Source organism: Salvia hispanica, chromosome 4 (assembly GCF_023119035.1).
Source record: "Salvia hispanica cultivar TCC Black 2014 chromosome 4, UniMelb_Shisp_WGS_1.0, whole genome shotgun sequence".
Classification (NCBI taxonomy): domain Eukaryota; kingdom Viridiplantae; phylum Streptophyta; class Magnoliopsida; order Lamiales; family Lamiaceae; genus Salvia; species Salvia hispanica.
In genome coordinates, this window is record NC_062968.1 from 583572 (window position 1) to 610330 (window position 26759).

Genomic DNA, 26759 nt, shown 5'->3' on the forward strand with positions numbered 1-26759 from the left:
ATCACCTGGTTGGAGGAGTGTCTGTGTTTGCCTCTTGTCTTACTCCTTACTTAATCTATAAATTTAATTGATTATTAAATTAAGAAATTAGAATAGATTTGTGTAATAAAATGAAATACTGAATATACTATGAAATTTATGTTTTATGTGTATGGTGTAGTATTCCCTCCGTCCCCGATTAAGAGTCATACTCTTCATTAGTGGAATGTGGGACTTATTTTTTATATTAGTTTTATAATAAAATGTGAGTGAATTGAGTTAGTGGAATGTGGGACCTACTTACTATTTATGGTAAAAATGAAGTGTGACTCTTAATTGGGGACGGACCGAAATGGAAAAGTGTGACTCTTAATCGGGGACGGAGGGAGTATGTTTTATGTAATTGTGGTATCTTTAAATTTATTTTTAAATATTGTCATAATATTTTTAATGTGCTTTGAGACTAGTATGTAATTTAGATAAAATATATATAGGTATAGTTAAAAAATTACAAAAAGCAAGTGAATAGGAAATACTTATTGGAATTTGAATTTAGTATAAATAATTAAGTTAAATTTACTGTATAATTGTGACATTTATACTAAAATAGGTTTGCATTTAATACTCTCTCTGCCCCATAAAAATGGGCATACTATGTTAGTGAATAATGAGACCTCTATTATTGTTAGTGTTTTAATGATGGTATAAGTTGTAAATAAGTTGATGTATAATGATAATAAAATGAGATAACTTTATATGAATAAAAATGCTCATATTTTTATGAAACGGACGAAAAATTAAAAGTACACAAATTTTTATGGGACGATGCCATCACCGGGAGGGTGAATCTGACGTCGGTGGGCTCTTGGTTCAGTGTAATCAAGTTGAGCTGTCATATTCATTTTTACGAAACAATCTTCATTTGACACTCCTTCACAGCTTATTTCTTTAGTCCCCAAATTCTCAACCTCTCCATCCTATTTAAAGAGCAAACACAACACACACACATACAAATCTTAATTAATAACAGTATTGAGGATACACTAATTTGAAATTCAAAGTAATTGGAATGAATAATAGTCACTATTTCAATTAAATAAATATTGAGCCAAATATCAAGAGTAACATATCAATTAAATAAATATTGAGCCAAAAAATCAGGACTAACATAATAATAGTAACAAAAACAAATATTTTATCCTTTGACTACGCACAACAAAAGCAACTATTGGAGTGATCTCACAACAAGTCAAAGTTGAATGAGATCTTCCAAAAAACAAATTAATTACAAAATACACTAATGGTCAAAATACCCATAAATAGCAAGCAAAAAAAAAAAAAAAAAAAAAAAAAAAAACCTTGCAAAAGTAAATAATATGGCACATTTTAACATTCTTTTATAAAATTTATCGAATCTAAAACTCACAGTATCAATGGTAGATGGATTAGGGCGAGAGGCACACGTCAATGAAAATAGAAGAGTGCAAATGACAAAAAAGTTGATGATTTTGAACTCCATTTTTTGGGTATTACTATGAGAAGTGATGAATAAACCAATTTTCAATGGCTTAATTTATAGAAAATGGGAAAGGGGGTTTGAAATAGCCGATCAGATTCGTATGGTAAATATCATCAATCAAGCTAATTACAGCTATTACTATTGTTACAATTGAATAAATCATATTCAGGTAAATTGAGTGGATAAATATCATAAATTGGTCTAACGTTTAGGGTCAATTATGAGTTTTTATTTCAGTAATGTGTAATTTTAAGATTATAATTATGTAGTTTTAAAATTTAATGAATATTGTAATTAAATTTAATTTTATACTAAATTTGATTATAATATGTATAATAAAAGTTATTAGTTTAAATTAATTATAATATATAATAAATAAAACAAATAAATAAATTAAAAATTGAATGCTCTTATACTATATTTTTTGAGACCATGATTTTTATATACGTACAATTATAAAAAAAATTAATTTTTCTATTATATCATGAATGTGGATAGGATTTATGATTAATAATTCCATTTACTAGCAAGCACAAAATAGTCATAAAATTGAAAAGAACGGCGGTATAAACCCAAGATACTCATAATGCAAGAAAAATAAACCTCTCATATAATCCTTTTACTATGAAATGACATTAAACATGAGAAATCAAAACAATCATTAGGTAATGATTATGGCCTTTTGGGGGGGTGATTATGGCCTGGATCATCTTTTGGGGGGGTGTAATCAAGATCGATAGCCAAAGCCCTCATCTTCAGACATTCTTCATTTGACACTCCTTCACAACTTATTTCTTCAATCCCCAAATTCTTGATTTCTCCAACCTATTAAAACACAAACATACACAACACACACATATTTATTGAGGATAACAATATTATCAGTACATTCAGACAAATTTCCAACCATTCACATCAAACTCAAATCTATTTTTGAGTTTATGTTATACCAGAAAGTAATTTTACTCATACTTTTTACACCAAATTTAAAATATACATCACTTTTCAGTATATATCTTACACATTTTTTGCGGTTGACATTTATAGTGTTGCTCCATGGAAAAACACTAAAGTGGGTTTAGGTTTACAGTATGATTGAAGAAATTTTATACCCAAAAATAAGATTTGGTGTATGGTTTCGAAAAATACCGAAAATTTGAATATCCGTTCTGAACTTACCAAAAAATACTAATATGGAATATTTTGATATCCTTCATAGACTCACAACAATCCCTTTACAAAATTCTATCAAATCTAAAACTCACATTTGGAATAATAGGTGGATTAGGGCGAGAGGCTCACGTCAATGAAAATAAAAGTGTGCAAATGACAAAAAAGTTGATGAATTTAAACTCCATTATTTTGTTCTTGGTATTTTATGAGAAGTGATGAATAAACCACTTTTCACAAGCTTAATTTATACAGGGGGAAAGGAGGGGTTTGAAATAGCCGACAGGAAAATATCATAAATGCAACATCAAGATAATTATAAAGATAAAAAATTACATTTAACCCTCTCATTTTTTTCTCCTCACAATTGGGATGAGATAATTAAATTTTTATCCAAATTTGGATAAAGTCGGTTGCTCAAAATTAATTTATTGTGAAATTGAGTTAATCCGCCATTAATTTCATTATAAGGGAAGACCAAGATTGATATATTTATCTATGTGCAATTATGATATAAAAAAAATAGTCTCTTTTTATCAATTTAAAAGTGTAAACGAAAAATAGTCTCTCATATCTTTTTATTTTCCAAACTTTATCCATTTTTTTTCAATTTTTCTTTACTTTTTCTCATCCCTCTCTTACTTTATCTATCTTTTTTCTATCTCTTTTACTTTACCAATTTCACGTTAAAATCTGTGTCATCTACAAATATGACTATTTTTTATGGACGATTAGTATATTCTATTAGGCCATGCATGTCGATAGGACTTATGGTTATTAATATAATAGACGTTCAAGCACCCTCTCATATAATCCTTTTGTTATGAAGTGACACAAAATATGAGAAATCAAATCAATCATATTTGGGTAATTGGATTTTATTTAATTGAATAGATAAATTTAGTTAGTTATTAGTATATTGTTACAACTTACAATTGAATCAGTCATATTGAGTGAAAAATTGCTCTAACGTTTAGGGTTAATTATGAATCAAATTTCAATAAAGTTTACTTTTAAGATTTTAATTATGTAATTTTGAAATTTAGTGAATATGGTAAGTAAATCTAATTAGAAATGAATATAATATAAATAATAGATAAAAGGAATTAGAAATGAATACAAAATTAAAGGTTGATACTCATTGCAGCAAAAAATGAGAAGAGAGGAAAATTTGTGAGTGTTTTTTTCAAAATAAGGAATGAGAAAATAAAAGAAATAAAAATTGAATACAAAATTAAAGGCTTGAAACTATGATAAAGAGATAATGATTTATAAGGATCGTTTTACAAGTGAATGACATAACTTTATAACTAGAACAAAATCTTCACTCAATGACCGTAAATTGAATAACCCTATCCCAAAGAGGTTGACCCAAAATGAGTGAATTATTAATTTTCATTATTTAATTTAAAATTAAATTGCTTTTTAAAAACGTTCGAAAGTAATTAAAATAAACCATTTTTTAAATGTATTTATGTTTTTGATTAAATATTTGAAAGTTACACTGATTATTCATTTCTCTTTATTTTACTCTTATCTTTATCATTAAAATGTTATATGTAAAATTTAAAAATGATAAGTAGTTAGGAAAAAATATGTATTCCATCCATCCTCAAAAATATGTAAAATATGCTCAATAATTATACTTCATTTGTCCTAAAAAAATAGACGGGTTTTACCATTTTTGCCGTCTTTCAAAATTAGACAAAGTCTAAATATGGAAAGTTTTTCAACAAATAATAATCGTACAAATCATTTATATTGTGGACAACACTCATTCCACTGTCTTTTTTCCTTCTCTCTTATTTTTTCCCATCTCTCTTACTTTACCAATTGTACATTAAAAAACTCATTTCATTTATAAGTTTAACAATTTTTTAAAGACTGAGTATTACATATTTATTTTTAGGGAAAGAGGGAGTATAACCTTTTTGCTATGGCCTATGATATGACAGTAAGCATGAGAAATCAAAACAGTTTTATTTAGGTTATTGTATTTTATTTAATTGAAGAGAGAAAGCCCTAACTTTTAATTATGGCTACTTATGATGATCTATCTGGGCAGGTGGATGGTTGGGTCTTGGGTAATCGTAGTCAAGATCGGCAGCCAAATTCCTCATCTTCAAACATTCTTCATGTGACACTCTTTCACAACTCATTACTTCTTCAACCCCCAAATTCTTACTATTAAAACACAAACACACATAAATATTAATAATAACAATATTGATGGTACACTAAGAGCCGAAGTGAGAAAAATACATGAAAATCGAATATCCGACCTGAACCTACCAAAATAATATGGAATATTTTGATATCCTTTTAATCAAATCTTATACTCACATTTGCAATACTAGATGGATTAGGGCGAGAGGCACACGTCAATGAAAATAAAAGAGTGCAAATCACAAAAAAAGTTGATGAATTTAAACTCCATTATTTTGTTCTTGGTTTTATGTGAGAAGTGATGAATAAACCATTTTCATAGGATACATTTATAGAGGGGGAAAGGGGGTTTGAAATTAATCATATATGACATTATTGTCTTGAAATTAAGTTAAGTATCAGTAATAGTCAATCAAATTGAATAGTATGTGTAATTAAGATTCACTCTTATCTTGGTGGATTCAGGATTTTCCATATTGGGGCACGATCAATAATCATAGAGATTTGTTGTTTACTTTAATTTGTTTTCTCAATCATAATATATGATTTTATTTTTGTTATTAAAAACATTATACACATGTGCATTAGAAGGGAATTGGAAAGATCAAAATTAATTATATATTATCACGAAATGATATTAAAATATAGTAAAATATTTTTAAAGAGCCTAATTAAAATGATGATGACATAAATAGTGCTTTAAAAAATTTGAAAAAACAGAAAAAGTAAATTAGAATTGTACAGATTTCAAATGCATTAGAATATTTTTTTTTCAAAGCTAAAATGACGAAAATGTAAAAAATATTTGAAACAACAGAATAAATAAATATATATGTGAATTCTGTAGGTGTCAAATGTATTAGAATATTTATAAAAACAAAAGATGAAAAATTTAAAAATGCATAAGATTTAATTGAACAGAAAAATAAAAATCTATGCATTCATTAGATGGGTTTCTTCAATTTTGGAATCCGCATTCGAATATTTTAAAAAAGATAAAAAGATTTGAATAAACAAAAAAGTGAAGCACAAGATTTGAAGATGAGTATGTAGGTTTGTGTTACAAGGACAATCCCTCTTAAAGTGACACCGTGACACCACTTATACAGCAATATTATAAACGTTACACAACAATATTACAAACACTACACAGCAATCTATAGATTGTTGTATAGTGTGTTAGTTTGCTGGATAAAAGACTAACAAATTGCTGGCTGTCTTTTTCAGATTTTTTTTTTTTGGCCACGTGGCAGCTTATTATTCGTCCACGTGTACAAATGATCGGCTAGGAATGGTGGTATGGTGTTATTTTAAGGGGTGGTGGCACCCTAACATGCCTCTAATCCATATTAGAATATTTAAAAAAGATAAAAAGATTTGAATTGAAAAAAAAGTATGATTTGATTGAAGATACGTGGAAAAAGAACTTTACTATAGCCGTTGAAGGTTGTCAAACTCTCACTTAGCTGTGAAGAAAAACGTGAAAACCAATGGATGTATCTGAATTCTTTATGACCATAAGTTTGAGGTACCCATTTTTTTATATTAATTTATAATCATAACTTTCAACATCAAATAGACACAGGATAGTAACTTTTAAGCTACCTCTCATATAATCCTTTTGTTAGGAAACGATACTAAATATGAGAAAACAAATCAATCATATTTGGGTAATTGGATTTTTATTTAATAGAATAGATAAATTGCTCTAACTTTAGGGCAAAATAAGTTAAGGTTGTGGTGAGTGGTGTTGTGTGTAGATGTAATCAAGATCGGCAGCCAGAGTCCTCATCTTCAAACACTCTTCATTTGACACTCCTTCACAACTTACTTCTTCAATCCCCAAATTTTCAACTTCTCCATCCTAATTGAAAAACATACACACACATACATTAATTAACAACAAAGAAATTGGGATGAACATGAGCTGAAAATGGTGAGCAACATAGTACTATTGGTAAAGAAGTATAGAGCACAAAAACGAAAAATGGAAAAATAACGTAACGACAAAAACAAATGTTTTATCTACAACCACAACAAAAGAAATGCAGCGAACGAACACATGAGAACAAAAGTAAAAGGTCAGCAATACATATGATGATATTATTCGCCAGCCTCTTACAAGTTACACCATAGAGTGGTTTCTTATCAACTCAAGGTCGAAGGAGATATTGTAAACAACAATCATAAAACACAGAGAATGAGTAATGCCCACAAATAACAAGAAATAGAATACCAACAAAAATAAACAACTGAACCCAAAACGCCATAGATAAGCGGTCTCACATCAATTCAAGTTGAATGAGATGTTCCAGAAGACAATCACAACACACACGGATGATCGAACAGACACAAATAATAAGAAATAACGCGCAAAAGTAAACAACTCAAAATCCTAAACTGCTAGCAGTTTACGACATTAAATGTGAACAAGTATGCATTGACATTATTAGTTATACCACAAATGTACCAAATTATGCATAAGCATTATTCGTAAATTAGGTTTAGTTAATTTCAACATCTCACATTAGCAATAGATGGATGAGGGCGAGAGGCACACGTCAATGAAAATAGAAGAACGCAAATCACAAAAAAATTGATGCATTTATACTCCATTTTGTGGAATAGTAATATGAAAAGTGATGAATAAAACAATTTTCATAAAGCTTAATTTATAGAGGGGAAAAGGGGTTTGAAATTGCCGAAAATATTCGAAGGTAAATTTCATAAAAGCAAAATCAAGCTAATCATAGAATATTACTCATTAGTATTAACGCTGTTTTCCCCTTTCTGAAGTAAACGTTATGTTTTCAAAATTTGAATAGAAATATACATTTAACCCTCTCATAATAACCAGAGATGGGTTAGATTTTTTTTTTCAAATTTGGATCAAATTGGTTGCTCAAAAATTAATTTATCGTGAGATTGAATAAGTCCATTCGATATTAATTTCATTATAGGGAAAAATCAAGACTCCGAAGCGTCGTGGGCGACGCCGGTCGGCTTTTCGCGTCCCTAACTTTAATACTTTCCATCTTCGAAACTTAGTAAACAACCGCGCATTCATGGCTTTTAACTCGATCACATATTTAATTTTAGCCCAAGATAGTACTCAATCACAGCCAAATTCGGCCCAACATCACCAGCCCAATGGATGTGATTAAATACAAATTATGGCCCAAAATAATTGAATTCTCTTGGCCCAACAAAATAAAATGAGAGTAGCCTGCTTATACCTCTCTCACTCTCATTTATCGAAAATCCCTTCCCCATTTTCACATTTTCATTCTCACACTAAAATCCCTAAATTTGATTTGCTCATCACTACATTTCCTTTTGGCATTGCCTTTTTTTTTTTGGCAGGTTGTAGGGATGCTCTCTTGGAGTTTCTTGGAATATACTCCCTCCGTCGCGCTTTTGGAGTCCTGGTTGAGTCGGACACATGTTTTAAGAAAAAAGTTTTTGAGTGTGTAATAAATAAATATTGTAGTAGATGTTGGGACCCACTTTTAACACTTTTTTATTAGTTGTAGTGAATGTTGGGACCCACTTTTAAAACTTTGCAGGCATTTTTATTAATTTATCTCAACCGGAACTCCTAAAGCGGGACGCCCAAAATTGATCAACCGGGACTCTTAAAGCGGGACGGAAGGAGTATCAAGTATTGGGCTTTGTAATATTAATTCATCACTCAAGGTTGAATTCATGCGAAGGAGTCGTACATGTCGAGAATAAATTAACAACACGAGTTAATCCATTTACTAAATCCGATTTTTCTCGAAAGATGGCCCTGAAAATCTCGGAGCGTCACAATTTCAAGGTTCAATAATGTATAATTTCAAGCTTTTAATATGTATTTTACTATTTTTCCACTTTACAGTATAAATTTACATTAATTATAAATGAATGAAATATTGAAGGCTAGGACCATGCATATTGCAAGAGATAGAGAGCCGCACATTGTGAATGCTCTTATATAAAACACATGAATTTATATACGTACAATTATAAAAAAATTATTTTTTTCTATTATGTCTTGAATGTGGATAGGACTTGTGGTTAATAATTTACCTTCAAGCACGGAATAGTCATAAAATTGATAAGAACGGAATTAATCCAAGATAATCATAATGCAAGAAAAATAAACTTGTCATATAATCCTTTTACTATGAAATGACACTAAACATGAGAAATCAAAACAATTACTTATTAGGTAATCGGAAATTGAATAGAGAGATTGCCCTAACATTTAGGGCTAATGGTGATGGCCTGGTGACTCTTTTGGGGGGGAGTAATCAAGATCGACAACCAATGTCCTCATCTTCAACTCTTCATTTGATACTCCTTCACCACTTACTTCTTCAACCCCCAAAATCTTAATCTCTCCTACCTATTAAAACACAAACACAAACACAAACACAAACACAAACACACAAATATTTATTAATGATAACAATATTAATAGTATATTATTTACACTAAATTCAAACTCATTTTTGAATATATGTCACGCTAAAAAGTAATTTTACTCCAACCATTTACACCATATTTAGTGTTGTTCAATTGAAAAACACAAAAATAGGTTAAGGTTTGCACTATGGTTGGAGAAGTTTTCTACACAAAAAATGAGATTTGGTGTATGGTTAGAGATTGCTTAGGGTGAGCAAAATACCCGAAAATCGAATATCTGATCTGAACCTACCAAAAATAGTACAATACTATGGAATATTTTTATATCCTTTTATAAAATTTAATCGAATGTAAGACTCACAACAATCCTTTAAACAAAATTTTAATCAAATCTAAAACTCACATTTGCAATAATAGATGGACTAGGGCGAGAGGCACACGTCAATGAAAATAAGAGAGTGCAAATTACAAAAAAGTTGATGAATTTAAACTCCATTTTTTTTTGTTTTGGGTATTACTATATGAGAAGTGATGAATAAACCAATTTTCAGTGGCTTAAAATATATAGAGGGGAAGGAGGGGGTTTGAAAATAGTCGACAGGAAAATATCATAAATGCAACATCAAGATAATTATAAAAGGAAAAAAATACATTTAACCCTCCCATAATTGAGATTAGATAATTAAATTTGATTTTCCAAAATTTTGATAAAATCGGTAGCTCAAAATTAATTTCTCGCAAGACTAAGTTAGTTCGCCCGGGAATAATTTAATTATAAGGGAAGACCAAGACTTATAAGCTAAGATTAATCATACGTGACAATTGAATAGTATTCATAAGATTCACTATTATCTAATATAATCCATCAAATTAAATTAAATCGATATGAACTTATTTTCTTCTAATTGTGGGTTTGACAAATTTTATGAGAGGAGAGTTGGTCTTGAGTTAAAAGCCCAATCTTTGAAAATCAATATAATTATTAAACCGATTATAATTAGGACACTACTACAATTGAGTATATACTTCAAAATAACCGAATTTTTTTTTACATAAATTTATAATCATAATTGCCATTTATTTCAAAACACAGCAACATTCTCAAGTATCTCCTCCTACAGCGATTTATGAGAGAGAGGTTATTGATTCAACCACCCTCCCATATATATAATCCTTGTGTTATGAAATGGCAATAGATATGAAAAATCAAATCAATCATATTTGGGTAATTGGATTTTATTTAATTTAACAGATCAATTGCTCTAACTTTAGGTCAAAATAAATTAAGGTTGTGGTGGGTGGTGTTGTGTGTAGATGTAATCAAGATCATTAGTCATTTTGCCCTCCACTTTGTCTTGATTAAATATATGAGATGATGAAAACAAGTATGCATCTAAATCCAGAAATACAGCTCAAATCTTGACCCTAGAATTTAATGATCTAATGATTAATAATTAATCAAAAATACGAAAGATCATGATTAAGCAGTTTTAGATCATATTATATGATTTGAGTGTTTAGGTCATCCTTTATTAGAATGACCTACAAATAAACTAACAATGACCTAAAAATGTCATACGCATGATATTGTTCCGCGTTTCTATATTTACATCTATTTTGCATAAATTAAAACCCCTTTCAAGTTTCAATGGTGTACCTTTATATATTAGTAATAGTTTTGAATTTATTTTCTTTAGTCCACCGACATAACTTTGTAATAAAAATTAGTACCATATACTAGACTAAGACAATAGATCGAGTGTATGCATGTTACTCTCCACTTTGTCTTAGTTAAATATATATAATCTAATATTTTATATATTCATACTAGTAATTAGATTTAGTTGAACGATAACCAACAGAAACTAACTGCCGATCTTTAATCTATTTGTAATATAATAACTGGAAACCTGACAAAGAATATGTTCTTTCACAAAATACACACTTTAACAATTAATTAAGGGGAAAAAACAAGAAATAGGGATCTAGGATAATAGTCCAAAAACATAGAATTTTGGTTAGTTGAGGAATTTTGTTTGGGGCATTTCAAATTAGATAATCACATCAAAATAAAAAGAAAAATAAATGCCTCGTTACTTTAAATTTTGTTTTATTATCAACATGCCTTTGTCGTTCACTTAACTATTCTACTTTACTATATATTCTATTTGTGGTGGAGTGGAGTGTATGATGATAATAATTAAACTTGTTAATTATATATATAATTGATCATATTACTAGCTAGTAATCTCAAATTAACTTATGATTATTATTCAACCCTCCGGTCCCTCATTTGTGTAGAGTCATGTTCGAATTAGTATCAAGATCTTAATCCACAATATTATCGATAACTTAGTTTGTAAAACGTTTTCTCTTTAACTAGTATATTGAGAATTTGTGGTTGGCCAGAGTTTCCCTTCGTACCAAATCAAATCCTTGATAACATAAGCGACATCAGAAATTGGACGGACAACCTATTTCAGGTGGAAGCGATTGAGTATGCCTTTTATTTTCTATCCGACTGAAAGGTGACTCCCACATGTCATGTGCTTCTCTTGAGTTCTCTGTGACCTTTCTTTTTTGTTTGGATGAAATTGATTTGTCTTCGTCTATGAAGTTTTCGTCTTCTTTCTTTGCCGGTGCCCCTCGACTTTTGTTGATTTTGCTAGATTAGGTCTTTAATTTTATGTCCCGGTTTAGTTGATTTTCTCTTGTAGCCAGTTTCATCGATATTCTTCATGACACACCACTCATGTTCTTGTGGCTTCAAGCGTTTGGTTCCGTATAACACCAAAGTAATTATAAAATTAATTTGAATAAATCCTTAAAAGTTGTAGGAACAAGTGTGCATTCTCAAATTTTGTTAGAACATGAGGTGACAAAAATAAAAGCAATGGCAATAGTAGTTCCTCCACATGGCTGTTTTGAGAAAGAGAAATAAAATAAAATGAGAGAGTCGTAGGCCACATGACTAGGGTGGGTTTGCACAATTTGTTAATTTCATTTGTCAATTGAATCTTAGTGATTAAGCTAATTCTCTCATACACAAAGCCCCCACCTTAATAAAGTCGACTCTGACCCTCCAACCTCTCATACACACACAATACACAAAATACAGAAACCATACCCTAAATAAGAACTAAAAACTAAGATCTATCGTAAGGTACGACAGTCTAATGAATGTAAATAATGTCATGCGACAATATAATGTTATCGAACTAATTTTAACCTAAATCGATATTTTAGTCATTTTAATACAAATTAGCATGACAATTTCCTTTTATTTAGCCATGAAATCTGATTATAATGCTAGCATCTTCTGTAACACTAGTTTTGTAATATTTTTATGTTGCAGGTTGAATAAATGGTATGTCTAACACGATGATATTAATATCCTTTTATTTATGTTGTGATGGTATTCATATTATTAGATATGAGCCATCTTTTTTCTCACTCGAATACTCAAAAACCAGCCTGTATATATAAAATATAAAATTACATATGTTGTCTAATTATTTAATCAATTGATCTAATAAGCAATATTTTATTAGTGTCTCAACTTACTAACATATCAATGTATTATTCCTTAAATGTAAATCCAACTTTTTACACCTTATAATTTATAAAAGGCCGTCAATATCTTGGTCGTTTTTCCTAACCCCTTTTCATAAAGATTTCACCTTTAACTATTCCCCTTTTTCAATTGTAAAAATTATCTACTTTTTGAAAATTCAAATTTATTAGTCACATTTGTCACCCTCCGAAATCTCTATAAATACCCCTCTCCTACTCTTCACTTCTTCCCTTTTCCCCTTCTTGCCACACTTCGACACTCTAAAAAAATTATATATATAATATCGAAAACCATGACAGCTGTCGAAAACCAGGTTTTTTACCAACTCCCGATTCTCGAAGAAACCATTATTTCTCCTTCCGAAATCCACGAGCTCTTATCCCTACTCGACTCCCAACCTATGACCCGGCCAACTTCCGGCTCGGAGACGAGCCGGCCGGTTTACTCCACCGAGGAGCGGAAGCGGAGGCGGATGATCTCGAACCGGGAGTCGGCCCGGCGGTCGCGGTGGCGAAAGAAGAAACACCAAGAGGACCTCGCGAACGAGGCGGACCGGCTTAGACTTGAGAACCGGGAACTTGAAAACCGGCTCTCTGCGCTCGCTAACCAATGCCACTTGGTCCAACGGGAATCGAACCGGTTATTATCCGAATCGGTTTATCTTCAGCATAGACTCGCCGGTTTACAAGAAATCATAGCACCAACTATGATGCTACAATAATATTAACGTTAATTACAACAAATTACGGCTCAAAACTAATCCCTAATTACTCCTTTTCCTCATTTTTAGGGATTTATCTTTCTCATGCATGCATTATATGTGGTTTTGAGTTTTTTAATCAATTAATTAACCACTTTTTGATGTGTGATAATGTAAAATTTGAGGCTTAGTGTTTTTATTTTTATTTTTATTTTTATTTTATAGTGTTTTTATAGTTAGGCAGTTAAAGATTAGTTTGAGGCCATGATGTGAAATTCTCTCTCTAATGTATATATAACATAATTTGTGCCACTATTGAGTGTCCCATCCGAAATCTTTTTTATTTTCGAAGTTCTTTTTATGATTAAATAAAAATATCGATTCAAAAATTGCGGGCACCGAGAAAACAATACAAAAAAAAAATCAATATAAACAATAAGAAATCAACGTATGAATAAAAACAAAAACAAATGTTTCTACCGTAAACAAAAATAAAAGGGTAGTTTCTAGAATATTGGATAAAGGTTTTTTCATCTTAATCTCAATTAACGAATAAATTTTTTGTAATTCCAAAGACATAATTCTAACCTAAAATAACAATTACTATATTGTATGCACATTTTCCCAAAGGACTAATATAGAGATTAAAGAGACATCAATCTCTGGACAAAATGGATAGAATAATTGTATCTACACTGTTGATCATTTTTATCTTTATATTTTTCGATGTGAAACAATTATCAAATTAAAGCCGCAAATATTAGAACATTTGATTATTCATAAAGCTAATAATTTGACACCTAGTCAATTAAAATAAAGTGTACCACCAAAATCAATAAAAGGTTCGAAACAATTAAGCATTTGTCACTTCAAAGAATAGTAAAATCTCAACTTCACTAGCACGAATAATAAAAATCACCATAGTGGCTGAATATTATCCACATATCTTTATCAACTTTTGAGAGAATCACTATTATAATCTTTATATGAATGTTGAATGGAACGTGTATGAAAATGAAAAGGGTAAATAAAGGAATTTAAGATAAGTATTTGAACAAAAACGTACTCTTACGTGTTGGTAGAAGTAATCTAATTTTAGGAAGAACATTCTAACCAATATGAAAATGTGTGCATGTCAATTATAGGTTTATATATTTTTACTATTTGCATCCAAAATTTGTGAATCCAGTTTGTCTTTGTAGGGTTTCTTTGATTATCTATAATTTTGTAGTAGATTGTTTTTATGATTGGTAGGCGGCATCCAATTATACATGTTTGGTCCGCTTTTATGTATAGGTAAACGACGTCTAGTACTTGTTTTTTGCGTTTCATATTAGAACTTCTTGTTCTGCTTAAAGATACGGTGAGATCGCTACTCTTTGATGGATAAGAATTGTCGTAGAACGCTCTTATGTGTGTTGCTTGTTTGCTTCTGCTTTGTTGTTTTGATTATGATTTTAGATTGAACAATTGTTGTATTATCTTTTAAATTTGACATCTAGATTAGAGGTTGGTGTCATTATAAATTTAGCAATTTGAAATATTTTGTTATATAATTCCTTAATAAATTTATCCTCCGTAAATCAATAAATGGCTCCACCAACTTTTCCATTGATTGAAATGTAGTTTAGACATCATAATTACAGCAAAACTTTCTTCCAAATTATTAGGGTCAAAAGAAGAAGGTTATTGGATGATAAAAATATCCTATGCATGCATGCATGCAATATTTTTTTTCTATGGTATCTGATTCACTTTATTCAAAGATCTAAAGTTATGTATCATCATTTCAAAATCAACTTTTACACTTTGTTAGTGTTTTTCTCGATGCAATACAAACGTTCGAGCCATGGAATGACGAGCAACGGACTAGCAATTTAGAACAGAAACATTGACAAAAATTCAACAAATAAATGAAGACAAACACATAATCTAAAACCATCCACTACAGTAGAAAAGCAACAATTGAATACAGAAAAATATAAGCAAATGAGCAGCACGCATCCTGACATTACTTGTCAATCTTATCTGTCAGAGACGAGTGATCTCACAAGAGCTCAAAATCGAATAGTACAATTTTTCACTAACTAGAGAGATTGACTTGGTGTGCAATAATAATTGCATGTAACTATAGACATTAGAAATGTTGAATTTATAAATAGGACTACATGAAAAAGAAAAGATTTTGGCATCAATGGGAAATGGATACGCAGTCCCCATCAAATAATGAAAGTTTAAAGTTGTGACCAAACATAATAAAAGAAATAAAAGATGAAGCAAAAGGACAAACGTCTAGAAAGTTTAATACTACTATTAAGTTCGTGATATGACATCATGTGTAGAGTTTAAAGTTCGTGGAAAAACATAAATTTTTGAAAAGTTTATTAGCACCAATATCCAAATATAAAAAAAAATAGCATTTTAATTACAGAAGTGTAAGCAAATAGACGATATAATAACCATTCCATATTAAGTTAATACGAAGAAATAATCCAAATGAAGAAATACAAGATAAGTATTACACAAAATACAAAAAGAAATTTAATAAAGTAACACATACTTCAGCCCCAGCCACAGTATACATCCATTTTCACAACAAAGAAGAAAATTCGACATCAAAATCAATAAAAGAAGAGAAAAACAAAAAACAAAACATAACTATATCCCTATGCCTAATCAACCTATAAATGGTACTCCCTCTGTCCCATAGTAATAAAGACGTTTCTTTTTTGGCACGGAGATTAAGAAATTTTGTGTTAGGTGAGTTAAGTAAATGGAGAATAAAGTGGAAAATGAAAAAGGTAGAGAGATGAAGAGAGAAAAAAGTAAAAGAGAGTAAAGTAGGCGTCGAAAAATGCGTTGACTTATAAAGGGAAATGACTCTATTACTATGGAACGTACCAAAATGACAAAATGACTCTATTACTATGGAACGGAGGGAGTATATCTTCATAACCAAAGCGCTAATTCAAATATACAAACCCCCTATCCCCAACTCAAAAACGTCGTAGTAAAACAACGATCTCCCTTTGTAAGACTGAGACGAAAGGTATAGATCTCAATCCCCGTCTCGACAAGAAAAAGATGTAAAACCGCGAACATTACATCATTCGGAGTTGATTTTCATCTCAAATTGCATGGTCTAACAAAGAAGCACATACATGTATTGGAAATCCATCAAAGCTATCGATTAATTAATTGGAAATTCCAGACAATGTTCTAGTTAGACGATTTTCGTTACCTTTTCTTCCTCTCGCTTTCGCTCCTTTTCCTTCGCTTTCTCTTGTAAACGAGAGACATATTCATCAAATACTTCTCTGCAGAAGTCTTCTTCTCCAATGGACCTAGAAAACACATGACAAAATCGTAACCAATCAAGAGAAGTTCACCGGTACTCTGAGCTTTCCTCGATTAGTGGCTTGCATTCCTCCCCCGTGGATAACACGTTTAATTCCGGAGATGAAGTAAACAAAATGTGAGATTAAGCTAAACTATCAAACACATCCTTCCACCCTCAAGTACATCCAACGTACTTTTGTGCTGCTCAATTTATCAGTTAAATCTTTTGGCGAGACGTTTACGTTTCTTAACCTCTTTCTCTTCTTTCTCTTTAGCTCGATCAATAAGATCTTCGGATACTAGCTGCAATTTCACATGGACAAATTAGAAATCTCAAACTTGGCACAGCCGCACATGGAGAAAAATATCAAATCGAACTTTGAAACTGAACTTGAGGAGAATCGAACGACAAGCAGACCCGTAGTCATACACAAACATGGAATGGAGGCATTGGCTAATTCAGTTAAAATTTACTACAAGGGTGATTAACAATTCAGATCTCACATTCTATAGCAAAAACAAGTAGATAGACTGATAGGTCCTTGACCTATCGAGCCTGAGCACCACGATTTGAACGAACAATTAGAAGAACAAGATAAACCCTAGTTGAGGTGCTAAAAACAAGTAATTAACTTTATTTCTCAATGAATGAAAATACGATTATAGAATTCTAAACCCTAACACAATCTTTGTTAATCAAGAAAGATAATTAAAATAAAAGACTACAAAAGGATATGGAAAATATCTAAAGATAACTAACTAAAATAAAAGATATGTTGGAGATGATCTTCGGCAATATCTGCTGAATCAAGGACCCTATCATAGACAAGTTTATCTATCAATGGCGAAAAATGATTGTGAAACCTATGTAAGGAAAACAAGTAGTTAAACAATGGTAAGAGGAAGAAGTATATAAAGTGTTTACACAAGCAATATATGCTGAATTAGGCCTGGCAAAAATAGGTCTAAGCACCTTTTTCTCCAATTCTTCTGTTAGATCCTCGAACAAATCCTTGGGTGTGGAACCACTAGTGTTCGATGCAACTGCCTCATAAGCTTCAGAATCCTTGACGCGGGATGTGACCAATGTAGCTGTCTGTTGGGTTGCACCGCCGATCTCACAAGAAAAAATCGAAAAGAAAAATAAAGCACGAAGCAAGAAATAATGTGGTTTGGCAAGGATGCCTACGTCCACGGAGAAGATGACCGGAATTTTATTGATGATGCACTCTCAAGAACAAGAATCACACTCACAATACATCCACTCAAGACTTAATCACAAGCTCAAGTAGAAATCTCCTAATCGTGTGTGTAATTGTGTGTATTGTTTCACTCTGCTTTTACAACTGAAATTACCGAGCTATATACAAGAAATGGAGAAGAAGAAAACTAACTAAACTCTATTCCAAAATTCAGTTATAACTGCCGATCACAACGGCTAGTTCCAGCTCAACAAACCGAGCTCCTTTTCTTGATCTCTCCCTCGAGCTCCAACGGCTCTATCTCTCGGCCAAATCCATTGTGTTGCAAGGACACAAACTCACACTGTCGATGAAAACAAGAATTCGAAGAGATCCATATCACAAAATAAATAAACAAATTGAACTCTAAACCGCTATCAACAACCTATAATCAAACAAATACGAATCTTTGTGGATTAGCAAAAAGTAGAGAAACGAATAGATTTTTCGAATTCTTTTAAGTGTAGTTTTGATTATTAATGTGTGTTTCTTAACAATTTTTTAAATAAGATTAGTCAATTTAATACTCCTCCGTCCAAAAAAAAAATAGAGCAATTGGTGTATGACACGGGTTTTAATGTAGAATTGGTAAAGTAAGAGACAAGGGAAAAAAGTACTCCCTTCGCTCCATAAAGATTGTCCCATTTTTCATTTTCGTCCGTCCCATAAAATTTATCCCATTTCACTTTTACCATTGTTGAAAGTGAACCCCATATTCCACTAACTCATTTCTCCTCACATTTTATTATAAAACTAGTATATAAAAGTAGGACACATATTCCACTAACTTTTTCAACTCACTTTTCATTATAGTATTTCTTAAGACTCGCGTCTGGTCAAAGTGAGACAATCTTTGTGGGACGGAGAGAGTAAGAGAGAAGGAGAAAAAATAGGTGAGAAGTAGTGTTATAAGATTATTATTTGTTGAAAACTTTTGATAGATGAATGTGTTCTATATTTTGTATATGCCCAAAAATGGTAAATGTGCTCTTTTTTTTAGACGGAGGGAATATAAAAATTAATCGCAAAATATAATCAACATTAAATTTAAGCTTAAAATTAACGAACCCAAAAATTTATTGGGCCGTCGATTATGCTCACATAATTGGGCTTTTACCAAAAGATATAACGTTAATGGGCTAACAATAAAGCCCAAAACAGAATTTCTCCCTCTCAAATTTGGGCGAGATTTGCGAGATATGGAGGCGATGAAGAGCAGCTAGGGTTTCGAAAAATATTTTTTAATCCTTTATTTAAACGCCACACCGCCGCTTCTTCAGTATCACTCATCGGCAGAGTTCATCTCCCATCTCCGGATTGAGTTGTTTATTTATGTTTTCAGTGTGAATTCTTTCTTAATTTTCCAATTTTTGTTGAATTCGAAATCGAAACGGCTGGGAATTAGAATGTGGTTGCGATGATTGTAAAATAATTCCTCGTACTGAATGCTGTTTCCGCAGCTTGACAGACTCATTTTACACCCATAGAATATGAGCTCCCATCTCTATTTTCCAGCTGCTGGTTTGCTTTTATTGTTATTCGATTTTTTGATTTTGTTATTGTTTTTGGATCTGTGCGTTCAAAATGTTATCTTCATCGGTGAATTTGGTAGGGCACGGTTCTCAATTGATGAAATCACAAATTGGCAATGCGATTTCGCTGTTAATTGCTTAAATTTTTGTTGATTCCCAGATCTTAATTGGTGGCGATTAGAGTGTGCTTGCGATGATTGTAAAATAATTCCTCGTACTGAATGCTGTTTCTGCAGCTTGACAGACTCATTTTACACCCATAGAATATGAGCTTCCACCTCTAATTTTCATTTGTTCGATTCATTATTTTATTTGATTTTTATTATTGTTTTTGGTTCAAGATTGTAGGGCACGGTTGCTCAATTGATGAAATCACAATATATCTGAAAAATTACTGTCAAAGTTTCATTTTTTAGCTCAACATTTCTGTGCTGATCTGTGCAGGATTGCAAATCACAAATTGCCGCTGTTCTTAAATTTGTATAGACTGGAGATATTCAAATATATGGAATCTGTCATAATTAATTGTCAATACTAATTTCAATATTTTTAGTTTTTATGATTTAGAAAAGTCCACTAAGATCACCTTCTGTTTTTAACATTAATGTACCAAGAATTGATTGAAAAGTCCACTAAAGTTGAGCTGCTTCAATGCTTCTCCTGTGTTTAGGTACTTTGTTAGGTATTGTACTGTTTTAATGATTGTGCTGTTCCATGTGAATTTGCTTAGTTCTTGTTTGCAATTATATTACTATAATATTTATGCAGTTTGCTGCTAAAATCTGTTTGATTAATAACTGTTTTTAAATCAAGAAACTCTCTCTTTTTAACTCTTCTTAATCAATGTACTTTGTAGGAGTTGGTCACTTATGTTAGCTGTATAGCATAGTAGACACATTGTAGGTGTTGGTCGCATTTGTAATGTAGCAAAGTAGACACATTGTTTGCCAGTTTTCTTAAATTTGTTTTGCTTGGCTAAATTGATACAGTTTTATCATAACAAAGTTGGATATTCAAACGTATGCAGTCTGTCATAATTAATTGTCAGTACTAATTTCAATATTTGTGTAACATTAGTATCTTTCATGAGTTTTGATGATTTAGAAAAGTCCACTAAGATCACCTTCTGTTTTTAACATTAATGCATCATGAATTGGTTGAAAATGATGAGTAATATACACATTAACATCGACTTAAATTGAGCTGTTTCAATGCTTCTCCTGTGTTTAGGTACTTTGTTAGGTATAGTACTGTTTTAATGATGGTGATGTTCCATATGAATTTGCTTAGCTGTTGTTTACAATTATGTTACTATAATGTTTATGCAGTTTGCTGCTAAAATCTTTTTGATTAATAACTGATTTTAAATCAAGGAACTGATTTTGAAGGAGTTGGTCACATTTGAAATATAGCAAAGTAGACACATTGTTTGCTGTATATTTGGCCTCTCCTCATATTGAGTTTGGTGGTGTTTTAAAGCCTGAATTTAACTGAAAATATACCAGAAATTTGGGTTACGCACACCTCCATATTCCAGAAAATGGTTCTTGTCCTTTTGATTCCTAAATTTCACTCTTTAACCTTCTTTTTGTTATAACCTCACATTTTGTAAGTATATTGATCTTTGATGATGCCGCAGGCTTTTCAAAAGCTTGCCATTGTGAAGAATATGTGCTGCCTTATCTGTATTGCTTATATTTCTTGTTATCCCAACATTTGTGTGGACAGGTACTTTCATGTCTTCTCTTTGCTGTTTTAGTGGACTCGATCTGTTACCTTCGAACCCGGGCTTTGATATTTTCCCGAATATGCTGGAGAATTGCTTACTTTTTGTGATGAAGCTTTGCCATTGGCTTGTTTATTCTGTTTTCATGTAGGTCTTTAGAGCACGTGATGGATTTGTTGAATAGATTCTTTAGGGATGGTTCAGAGTGAATTTGTTCTCTTGTGTTTTATCATCTGAATATAGAGATATCATTGGCTTAGATTTTACTATAGTGATGGAAGAATGAGGTCTTGAGCCTTTGTTTATTGTAAAAACAATGGATCATGTTTGTCATTTTATGGAAGTATCATTTTATCTTATTCTTTTGTTAGTCTTCTATTCTCTTTAAATAGCAACTGCTTAATGTCATTCTCCAGTATCATAATATACCTATTAGAATGCTACAATCTCTACTATAAATATTGTAACCAATCATGCTTTATAGCTAATTACTATCTAATTCTTGTCATGCCTTATTTTATCATGATACTAGTGTTTTTTAATCAATTATTCATTTTCTAGGTAGGGTTTAATAGTGACATTGGCAATTTGTGTTTGATCAGAGTCCCAAATCCAATAGAAGATTGATTTTGTACAAATATATATTCAACACAAATATTTCATATGCAAGAACCAACTAGCTTGGGTAAATATCTAATGCGTTCCATGGTCGAGTAGGATGCCAAAATATACGCACAACTTTGTCGAGAACGACAAGCTGCATAAATGTGACTCATGCTCTTTTTTTAGGCTCTTTAAATTCGGTCACCAACTAGCTTAGGTAAATGTGACCGGTTCCTGTCAAACTCGCAACATTTATGTAATTTTCTTCGTTCAAATTATCTACCATATGAGTACAAAAAAACATTATTTGTGGTGAAGTCACATTTATTCTTATTGAAGAGTAAAAGAAAAGTCTTAAAATGGACCACACGAGACTAAAGTAATGAAAAGAAAGATTTCTCAAGCATCCAAAAAGATTTTCATGGTCCAAACCTTTATCTACTAAGGGAAAAATCAAACTTATAACTTACGTAATGGTTTATTGCCAGTAAATCCTCAAACTATAAATGAATTTTTGGTTTTTAAATAACCACAAAAATCAACGAACTTTATTTAGTAGGTGAAAAATCAGAATTCACTGATATTTAATAATCAAAATTAAATAATTTTTTTAACCAATTTGATTTGGCCTTTCAATAAATTAGTGAGTACTACTTCTGAAAAAGTCAAGAAGCCTTTAATTGCAATATAAATACTAAATAGTGAAAAGATATGTTATTAGATGCCCCACCAACTACAAATCACAACCACAAAACAAGCATGCTCCCCTCCAACCAACCTAAAACAAAATCATGATATATCTCAAACTCAAAAATCCCACCAAACAAGAAGCCTATTTAGATAACAATAAATCAAAGAGTACCACACAAAATATGCATAAAAGTTTCAACTAATAATACAACAAATATCTAGCACTATTACAAGTGAATTGGTTGTGTGAGCAATTCTTGTTCTTAGAGCAGTGATGGATAAGTTGACACATCGTGCGGCGGGCTGCCGGCCGCGCTGCTGTTGGAGAGGGACGCGAAGGCGCCCCTCTGCAGGACTCCCGTGGGAGACGCGTCGAGCCGGGGGCTGTCCCATCTTTCGATGAGGTTGAGCTGTTTCGCGTTGCCAGTGGTTGTTGTTGATGTGTTGTGGAGGACCTCCCCGAGAGGCCCTCCGATGGCACTGGGCTCCCATGAGATGGGAGCCCAGTTGTTGTTGCTGCTTGGGCGGTTGCCCAAGCCTAGCCCCATCTCGAGCTCCCGAGACAATCCTGATCTCGGGGGTGAGGATGCCATGGATATGGAGAGCTGTGTCCGGTCCGCGTCGCGGTCGGGCTGGTCCATGAACTGGCGGAGCTCGCTCCGGTTTAAGGGGTTCACGAGCGAGTCGGAGCACACGAGGCCGAACTCGTTCCGCTCCCAATCTTGGCGTTGGGAGTCTTTGGGCTTGGTTTTGGAGAGAGTGGTGGTGTTCTCAACAATACTTCTACAAAGGGAGAAAAATGTCAAAAGTTTGTGTCAGTGGCGGACGCAGAAAAAAAAATATTTTAATTTTTTGAGTTTGTTGAGATTTTCCCACCTAGCAACGGTGGGCTTCGCGGTGGCATTGGAGGCGGCGGCGGATTGGGCTTCCACAGGCTTTCTTGAACGGTGGCGGCCTCGGTTCATGTGGCGCTCGCAGTACTTCTGGTCCACGACCGCGTCCCGCGAGCACCGCCACTTCTTCCCATCGGTTCTCCGGCACCGACCCGGCTCTGGGTCGGTGCTGGAGTATCCCAAATGGAAACCATTCCATCCCACTACTCATATCAAAAAAAGTGTTTGTTAGTTAGTTAGCTTATAAAAATCACACAATTACATATTCGAGACATTTGACCTCAGACATTAACTACGGAAACAAAAAGTAACCAACTTAAGAGAGAGAAGGGAAGCTTACAAGGATTGGATCTGAGGGAAGAGAAACCAACAACTTCAAAAGCTTTTCTAATGGGATTGAGAAGATAAGAAGGAATGGGGACATTGGCAGTGATGTATTTGTAGATCAAGGCTTGATGCTCTAACTCCATCCATTGTGATGGAGTGAATGGCCCCCTCACACCATGCTGCATGCTTCCACCATTCATCCCTACTACAAAAACAACACACACTTAAAAAGGTGCAATTACATGATTACATCCAACAAAATCACTTAATAAAACTAAAAAACAAGAATCTTTAAATAATTTGCTTTGTGGTGGTGTAACATATTGTCCTAAAATAAACCACAGTCTCAAACATCACAAATTCTTCTTCTCTTTTGTGAAAGAGATAGAGAGAAACAAACAGTGCCTCCAAAAATAGGGGGGATAAGATGATGTACTTCCAAGAAAGATTTCACAACCACAAAAAAATCTAAACCAGAGATGAATTCTTCAAAAAACAATAACAACCCAACAACCATACTAGAAAAAGGTAAGATCTTTACAAACCCCATTTCAAATTTCCTCAACTTTCCTTAATAAAACTAAAAAATCTTGAATCCCTTTGATTTGTGGTGGTGTAACATTATATCCTAAAACAAACCACAGTTCCAACTTCTTTTCTTTATCCTTTTCTTCTCCAACAGTGAGAGAGTGAGAGAAACAAACAGTGCCTCCAAGAATAGAGTGGATAAGATGATGACACAAAGCATATTTCCATAAAAAAATAAAAACTAAACCCAAGATGAATTTTTCAAAAAACAAAAAACATACCCAACAATCATACTAGCAAAAAGATAAGATCTTGACAAACCCCATTTCAAATTTTCTCCTACTTTTCATGCAACAAGAATGTAAAAAAGATAAAAATCCAATCTTTACCTGCATTTCTAGCAAATGCATTGGAGGAGTAGTGATAGTAAGGCAATGTGAGAGGCTGTGGGTTTGGGGAGGAGAAGCTGAGCATCTCTGCAGAGGAGAGACCACAGCCGTTGGATCTCTGCAGCGAACCCTCACCGCAAGATGAGTTCTTGGACATCTTAAACTCCCTTAAATCATCCTCATTTATTGCTCTGTCTTGCTTGAGAAATCCGAATCCGTGGCAGTATTTGGGCTTGTCGGCGTCGCCATTTTGCAAGGAGAAGGCTGTGTCGGAGGGGAGGAGGGCGAAATCCATGGAGAGAGAGTGGAAGAGAGAGAGAGAGAGAGAGAGAGTGGGGGAGGCACAACTTTATAGAGACAGGGAGAAGCATCTTGTGTTTCTTTGCTTTGCTATCTATGTTTGTGGGTTTGGGCAGAGTTGAAAAGGGGGAATGAAGGTGGTGCTTGTTTGGGGAGTTTGATGTTTGTCAAAGGAAAAATTATTGGAGAGAGAGGGAGGAGAGAGAGGGGGAGCTGTCTGAGAGCTTTGTGGCATAAAACTTGACTAGTTGTTGGTTGCTAGGATGGAGGGCTTCTTTATATACACACACATTATAAAGAAAGTGTGTGTGTGTGTGTGTGTGTGTGTGTGTGTGTGTGTGTGTGTGTGTGTGTGTGTGTGTGTGTGTGTGTGTGTGTGTGTGTGTGTGTGTGTGTGTGTGTGTGTGTGTGTGTGTGTGTGTGTGTGTGTGTGTGTGTGTGTGTGTGTGTGTGTGTGTGTGTGTGTGTGTGTGTGTGTGTGAATTCTTTTTGAAAAGAAATTGGAGTATAAAGTGTGTTTTTTTAGAAATGGAAAAAAATTTGGTACTCCATGTATGTTTGAGAATAAGCTTTTTATGCACTCATGCACAATTCAAAATAAGTAATTTGTGATGCTCATTAGTAGGTTAATTAGTCTCTATTAGCTTGTTAGAATTATGATTAAGTTATTATTGTTAAACAAATTTGTCTTGTTAAACTAATCATTATGTAATCTCTTTGTAGATGAATTTTTCTTGCGATTTTTGGTACTAATAGTTTTGATGTGTTTGTTTCTTTTTTTCATCTGGGGAGATTTTCTGTGTTATAATTGTTATTGTTCTGCTTTGTTCGTTGTTCTTCGTTGTGTTCATTTATATGCTCTTACAATACATAGATGCAATATAAAACACTTAGTCATCAAATTAAAAGACAATAGTGCTGCAATATTTTTGTTGGCGATTGAAACTAAAAAACAATATTAGAATTATCTCATATCGGTGTACAAAGAGAACTGAAATTAATATATAAGTTTTATGGGCTCTCCTCCTATCATCAATTGGTTTTATGATGGAACCCATAGATTTCTATCATGGTATTAGAGTGGCTCGCCGATGGTGGGTCAAATTTAACTGACCCAGCAGTATATCTGGCCGAAACCGAAAAAAATGACCGACCCAGCAATATATCTGGGCTAAAAATTTGGGCTAGTGGTCCAACCGATCGGAAAAAAAAAAATTGGGCCAATCGTCCAACCGATTAAAAAAAAGTTCAACCCCTCCATGGTTCACCTTGAAGGGTTTGAAGGAGGGTGTTGGCTATTGAAAAAAAATAGTATTATAATGAACACTCCTCCTATCACCAATTGACTAATGGAACCTATGGATTTCTATCCGTTTTTACAGGAATCGTTCGAGCGATAGCACCACAAGACTCTCATTTACGAAAGGCCGTTTTGATTCAATCAAGTCGGCTTAAATATGATGTAATGTGTGTCTCGTTTTATTTGATATATTATAGTGGTCTTATCTAAATATAATACTCTAATTATCATCGCATAGTATAATATGGAGTATTACGTAATTTAAAAAATAATAACATGATTACATGAAATTAGAGTACTATTTCACTAGGTTATATAAGCTACTACTACATTAAATGTGAAGTTATGTTTCAATGTCAAAACGTTACGTATT

General features: G+C 32.6%; 1 protein-coding gene, 2 long non-coding RNA genes and 2 other non-coding genes across 6 annotated transcripts; 3 read left to right on the forward strand and 2 right to left on the reverse strand.

Moving 5' to 3' along the window:
* Positions 1–16036: 16036 nt before the first annotated feature.
* LOC125217587 lies at positions 16037–18527 on the reverse strand. Its single transcript, XR_007175757.1, has 2 exons — positions 17831–18527; positions 16037–17160 (listed from the first exon to the last, which is right to left on the reverse strand). It is a non-coding gene; the product is annotated as an uncharacterized LOC125217587 (long non-coding RNA).
* A 797-nt stretch (positions 18528–19324) lies between these two features.
* LOC125217937 lies at positions 19325–21715 on the forward strand. Its single transcript, XR_007175841.1, has 2 exons — positions 19325–20300; positions 21359–21715. It is a non-coding gene; the product is annotated as an uncharacterized LOC125217937 (long non-coding RNA).
* On the forward strand, positions 19507–19597 carry LOC125185796. The gene has a single exon (XR_007170293.1). It is a non-coding gene; the product is annotated as a small nucleolar RNA snoR8a (small nucleolar RNA).
* On the forward strand, positions 19815–19905 carry LOC125185797. The gene has a single exon (XR_007170294.1). It is a non-coding gene; the product is annotated as a small nucleolar RNA snoR8a (small nucleolar RNA).
* A 932-nt stretch (positions 21716–22647) lies between the features above and the next one.
* Positions 22648–25119, reverse strand: LOC125218631 (growth-regulating factor 1-like). 2 transcript variants are annotated; one of them, XM_048120346.1, is made up of 4 exons: positions 24787–25119; positions 23883–24071; positions 23526–23745; positions 22648–23432 (listed from the first exon to the last, which is right to left on the reverse strand). In XM_048120346.1, the coding sequence occupies exons 1-4, from the start codon at positions 25079–25081 to the stop codon at positions 22913–22915; spliced, it is 1224 nt and encodes a 407-aa protein (XP_047976303.1). In that variant the 5' UTR covers positions 25082–25119; the 3' UTR covers positions 22648–22912. The 2 variants fall into 2 exon arrangements, with proteins under 2 accessions (XP_047976303.1, XP_047976302.1); XM_048120345.1 differs by having other exon boundaries at positions 23883–24074.
* Positions 25120–26759: the final 1640 nt, after the last annotated feature.